Source organism: Astyanax mexicanus, chromosome 13, assembly GCF_023375975.1.
Source record: "Astyanax mexicanus isolate ESR-SI-001 chromosome 13, AstMex3_surface, whole genome shotgun sequence".
Lineage (NCBI taxonomy): Eukaryota > Metazoa > Chordata > Actinopteri > Characiformes > Acestrorhamphidae > Astyanax > Astyanax mexicanus.
The window spans coordinates 31,880,630-31,886,629 of NC_064420.1; the positions used below are offsets into that span (position 1 = coordinate 31,880,630).

At 37.8% G+C, this 6,000-nt stretch overlaps 1 protein-coding gene across 2 annotated transcripts in view; it reads left to right on the top strand.

The window, feature by feature from the left end:
* The window catches only part of slco4a1 (solute carrier organic anion transporter family, member 4A1), a 59,498-nt gene extending 54,500 nt beyond the window's left edge, over positions 1 to 4,998 (top strand). For both annotated transcript variants that reach the window (XM_022677345.2, XM_022677346.2), the window contains one exon: positions 920 to 4,998. In XM_022677345.2, the coding sequence (XP_022533066.2) occupies positions 920 to 1,099 (180 nt within the window). In that variant the 3' untranslated portion in view covers positions 1,100 to 4,998. The remainder of the gene's footprint in view (positions 1 to 919) is intronic.
* Positions 4,999 to 6,000: the final 1,002 nt, after the last annotated feature.

The window sequence follows — 6,000 nt, forward strand, 5'->3', positions numbered from 1 at the left end:
AGCATGAAGGGCTGTAAGATTTTCCGGGAAAACCCTGCACTCTCTTGACTGGACTCGATATAACACAGTGGACTAGGGCTGCAGTTATAGATTATTTTAGTAATCGAGTACTCTACTGAAAAATTAATTTGATTAATCGAGTAATCTGATAAAACATAAAATAAGAAATTTCACTTAATAATGAAAATTTACAAAATAGATTTCCACATTGCCAACGCAAATAGAAATAAATAAAACACAAAATAGACATAAATACCACAAGTAATCATTTAACAAATAATAATTTAATAAATGAAGTTAAATTATTTTAACTTAGGATTTCTTGTAAGTATTAAATATAGGGCATTAATCAATAATAAAGGCATAAACATTGGCTTTATGTTGTGCATCTTAGCTAAATGACAACACAGTAAGTTAATGGCCGTGTATTCCAACCAGAGTAACTTTAGCTTAGCTAACTTTAACATGTATTTATTTATAAACTCCACAGCCCTGTGTTTACTGTTTACATAAAGCCTGTATTAAGTCTAGAACGCACATTAGACAGTGTTAATAATAATCAGCACTCCACAGCGCAGTCGTTATGTTATTAAGGTACATTAATGTTAATCTTATTGATTTATTATAAGTTAAATTTACCTGTTCACTGCTCTAAAAACCTCTGCATACTCTACCTGCTTCCTGTGGGTGGGTGACGTAACCCTAAGCACGCTATTTCACATTAGAAGTCCCCGCTAAATTCCGTGCTCTGCATTTTAAAATGGATTAAATGATTCCTTGAGGCACAGAAAATTAATTGATCAGTTTTTTATATATAGAGTAACTTGAATTACTCGGGTAATCGACATTTCACCACTACAGTGGACCAACACCAGCAGATGACATGGCTTCTCTCTCTCTCTCTCTTTCTTTCTCTCAGGTATTAGGCACTATATTCTTCCTGCTGGCGAGTGTATTATACCAGCCTCCTCCAGAGTCTCCTCAGAGCAGCTGTGAGAGCACAGACCAGGGAGCAGGAGACAGCGGGGGGGAGACCGGAGACTTCCCTATTAAAGATCTCCCTCCCGAGATCATAGCCAACGTTCACGCCAGGTTGTGACCTTCGGCTCCGAGCACAACCGCGCAGCGAACGCACCTCCTCTCCCTTCCCCTCCACCCGCGTGAGTGTGTGAATACGTGTGTGGTCCATCAGCTTCTTCGCGACCTCAGATTCCGTACAGCGAACCCTACACTGTGTTCCATCCTCCCTGCAGACGCACAGCATCCGGATCCAGCACGCCAGCTTCAGTTCCTCACGCCGCTGCTACCCGCCCTACACGTCCACGTCTGAGGACACGCCATCCAACGTCAGAGCTTAACACTGGTCTCGGTGGGGTGACTGTTACTGGCAGGGAACGTTCTGGTGTATGCAGTGATTTTGCAAACACCACTTGACCTAAAGCGCTGCTGATGCACACTGGGAGATGTTACAAGAGTTATGCACTAAATGTTCATGCTTCAATATACCTGATGCCATACTATAGAGCTCCTGATGAAGGGAAGCTGCAGTGAGTACATTTGTGAACCCCTAAAGGGACCTCTGCAAAAAAAAAAAACACGTCATGAAGCTTTTAAATGAGCACAAGACTAGTGGTTTTCAACATTAAGATATTTTTTTTCTATCTTATAAAAAATTCTATAAATATAATTCTAAAATATTCTGATATTTAATTGTGCATGCATGTGGTAACATTTTAGAAAGTAACATAAAAATTATTTTTGTACATGCAAAATTTTCCCGTGCACACTTGAAAGATTCCCTGCATGTAAACAGTACAAACTTTTCATGCACAAGTAATGTTTCCCATGGGTAATTAAATTTTTGCACACGCAAAAGTTTTCCATGCATGTGTGAAAGCTTCTCACGCACATAGACAGTTTGCTGTACACATGCAAATGCAAAATTTTCCATGCAGGTGTGACAGTTTCTCAAGCATGTGGACAGTTTGTCATGCACATGCAAAAGTTTTACTTACATGGACAGTTTGCAGTGCACACGCAAATTTTTTCCATAGACAGGCAGTTTCTCATCTCCTGCTTTGCCAGCACATGCAAAAGTTTCCCATGCAGGTGTGAACGTTTCTTACGCACGTGGACAGTGTGCAGTAAACAAGCAAAATTGTCCCACATGTGTGAAATGTTTACACACACGTTTGCCGTGCACATGCAAATGTTTCCCATGCATCTGTGATGGTTTCTCACGCACATGGACAGTTTGCCATGCACATGCAAAACCTTTCCCACATATTTGTACAATATTCTCACGTTTGCTGTGCACATGCAAATGTTTTCCATGCATGTATGAATGCTTCTTAGCAAACGTGGACGGTTTGCTGTGCACACGCAACAATGTTTCCCATGATGCATGTGTGAAAGTTTCTCAAGCACGTGGACAGTATGATGTGCACATGCGAAAATTTCATGCATGCATGCACGCACCATACCCAGAGAGTTTCTTACGCACATGTCCTTTTTTGCCAGGCACTTCCGAGAATTTCCCATGCAAATGCAAAAGTGTGGTGCTCATCTAAAAGCTTCAGGATTTAATTATTTGCAGAGGTCTTCTTTGGGGTGCAGTACATTTAAAAGCAGGTTGTTTTGGTTCATTTTTAATGTGGATGCATTGTTTTCAGACATTTGTCACAGTGAATGCAGTGCCATGTTTGAGTGCAAACTAACGTCCAAGTTCCTACATTATTCCAACGGGAATTTGCACGTTAAATGTAATGTAGCTCTTAAACTTACTGATTGTAGTTTTAAAGACACAGAAGCTATCAAAGCCTATCAGTTCTCCAGATGACATAATCAGATTTTTTTTAAGTTAGATTGTTATTATTTATTATATATTTACACATTCAGAGAATTCTCGTATACTTCACTAAAAAAGCCTGTCTTATTTAAAAAGCACTTACTATTCACATACTAGGTATTAATACAGCACTAACTACATGTAAACGATTGGAAATTAAATGAAATGATTAAACTGATGCAGACACAGTAAGTAAATTGCCGCTATAGCACACAAAAGGAGATATTTTTTTAAAATGTATTTTCTTGCGTGCTGCAAGACTAAGCTCTAAGCTACCAATGATAGGCAGTGCCTTACTAAACTACATCGCTACAAGTGGAATTCACAAGCAAGCAAACTAATCACATGATCATGTAGTTGGTGATCCTGCTCAGCTTTCAGTCTTGTTACTCCACACCTTCTAATTGCACTTTAAAACAAATTCACTTCTTCACGGACGAGCTTATATATCTATCTATCTATATATATATATATATATATATATATATATATATATATATATATATCAACTATATAGGCTACAATGTTAAACGATAAAAGCCATCGGGTCAATTTAGCATTTAATATTACGCCACATGATTTTTATTTAGGAAATGTCATGGCTTACTTTTCATTACAAACTACAAAAGTACAAAATTAGACATATATAATTGTTGTATTTTGATGTTGTACTTTTTATTAAACAGATTTCCAGATGTGCCAAAATACTGTACCTCAGGATTGTGCAGGATGGCTTTATAAGGATGACTTTTATTTGATTTATGCTGAGAGATATTTTGAAAAATAAAACAAAAATGACAAACAAACAACAAATAAAAGAAGACTGAGAAATTCACTCAATGTCAAAAAAAAGTTGAAAATAAAAAAGATGAATCCAGAAGGAAGTGTTGTTAATGCCATTCAGAAAGAAGATAAAGGATTTTACTACCAGGAACTAATAAATAGTTCAAAAAAAGTCTGATATGGGTAATATTTAATTAGCTAAACATCCAGACGTAGTGTGTAATGCAACATGCGAGCAACCATGGCACAGAGTTGTAGAGGTTCCTAATGGCATCCTGCGATAATCCATTCCATGCATGCTTTGCACTAACATCAACAATAAACAGAATGAACGAGCGTAAATGAGCAGATCAGGTTCCTCTGCTGAGAAGATGTGATGGACACGTCCAGGAAGCTGCGCCCCTAAAATAGCAATGTGCCAAAGTTAGAGCACCCCTGGCTCTTAAAAGGAATGGCAAGTGACACACTGATTATTTTATTGCTCGTTACGCCCAAAAGATACCTGTGATTAAGAGAATTAGTACGTTTTGGGCTGCACAAGGTGTACTTTTCCCGCTGTCATGATAGAGAAGACACACTGACATGCCCTAAATCAAGCTGCCCTGTTAATCTGGACGATTGACGCGCGATAACAAACCGTTTATCTTGTCACAGACAATGCATTTCTTCTGAGTTCAGCTATTTTTTTGACATTGAGTGTATAAAGTTTATGTAGTTGTGGTAACTAAGATGCATTATACTTAAAAATTCATATTTTACAACAAAAGCAGTTTGCCCTGAGCACATGGACCTGACTACATGGAGAAGAGCGTCAGCTGTATTATAAGAAATGTGGAACACCTATTGTCTCGCTGAGAAATGCTGATTTAATCAGTAATTATTTCCATAAAGTGTCTTATATCATCATCATACTTCCATCGTTTAGAATTTTGTGTTGTGTTTCACAAACCCGATCCATAGAAATCCAGAAACTTTTACCAAAACGCATTGAAAGGATGCCACTTTAAATTGAGCTTTTTACGATTTGTTTGACGTGTTGTTATGGTTTTATTTATTTTGTTCATTTTTTACCAGCCCTGGATGCGTAAAAGTTTTGTATATTGTTTATTTGCACCGCTCTAATGCATTTCTGCTGTAATAACTCAATCTTTCAGAGAACTATGCTTTTGAAAAATGGAAAAGCTTGATGCGTTGTTGCCTCTTTGCTGGGCTTATTCCCCATCAAACAAAATGCACTTAGAAATGTTTTGAGGATTTGCACAACATCATTGAAGCGAGGGGTGGCAGTAGATTTTAGAGGCTGTTTTTTGTGATGTTTAGAATGTCTTTATGGATTTCCGTTGGTTGTTTTTTATTTTTTTTTTCTTGCCCCCTAACAACTACAAGAATCAAGGCCTGTTCAACCATGGTGTTCTTCCCCGTAAGCATCTGTGAGTGTGATAAACAATGTTACTCTCTGTAATTGATGTTTGTTGTTTATTCAGAGTGATGTCATGCCATCACATTCCTTGCTACTTAAAATGAGGGGGGGTGGGTGAGGTGGGGTTTTACATATCTGGTTTGGTACTTTTTGTTTGGTATCTCTTTTATGATGCAGACGTTTCGATAAATGTTTTTTTAAGAAGCAACAGCTGAATCCAAAAACACGACTCTGAGTCTTGATTCATGAGTTTAGTGTGTATAGTGTGTGTGTGTGTGTACTGTCCCTTTTTATAGATAAACCATTGACCTGAAATATGAGCAGATCACAAGTCATAAGTTCTAGATCAGTGGCTAGGCATGCGCTAACCTACATATTTTTATTATTATTTCTCCTGTGTTTAATAATAATTCTGTTTTTCTAGTATTTTTTGTGCATTTAACAACCTGGGCTTACTGTCATTACACTGTCAAAGTAAAATATTATCTAAAAAAAAAAATCATAAACAGATTATAATAAACTCTTACTACCATAACTTTACCATTTTACTATGATTTAGGCTATGTGAAAATAGTACATGAACTTGTACTGGAAACATGCTCTAATATTGTGCTTCTTTTGTATTTTTGACATGTTTTAGATTTTTAATCAATTTCACTGTAATCTATAGTTCTATAAATCCATATTCTGCTATTGTCAGCTTCTCCTCCATTGAAAGGCCGCTGTTCTGAGTGTGTGACACTTGTATGTGTGTGAAGTCGCAGCCTGCTGTTCTCTGATTGGATGGACGCAGCGCGGCAGCCAGATTCATTTGAATAAAGTTGAGTTTTGCTTTTTTGTTGGAGGGCGGGGCTGCGCGCAACACAAGCAGGCATTCACCGCAGCATGCAGCGGCTCTCTCCATTGAATTGAGTAGGATGCACTGGTGGACGGGGAGGGGCTGCGTCTA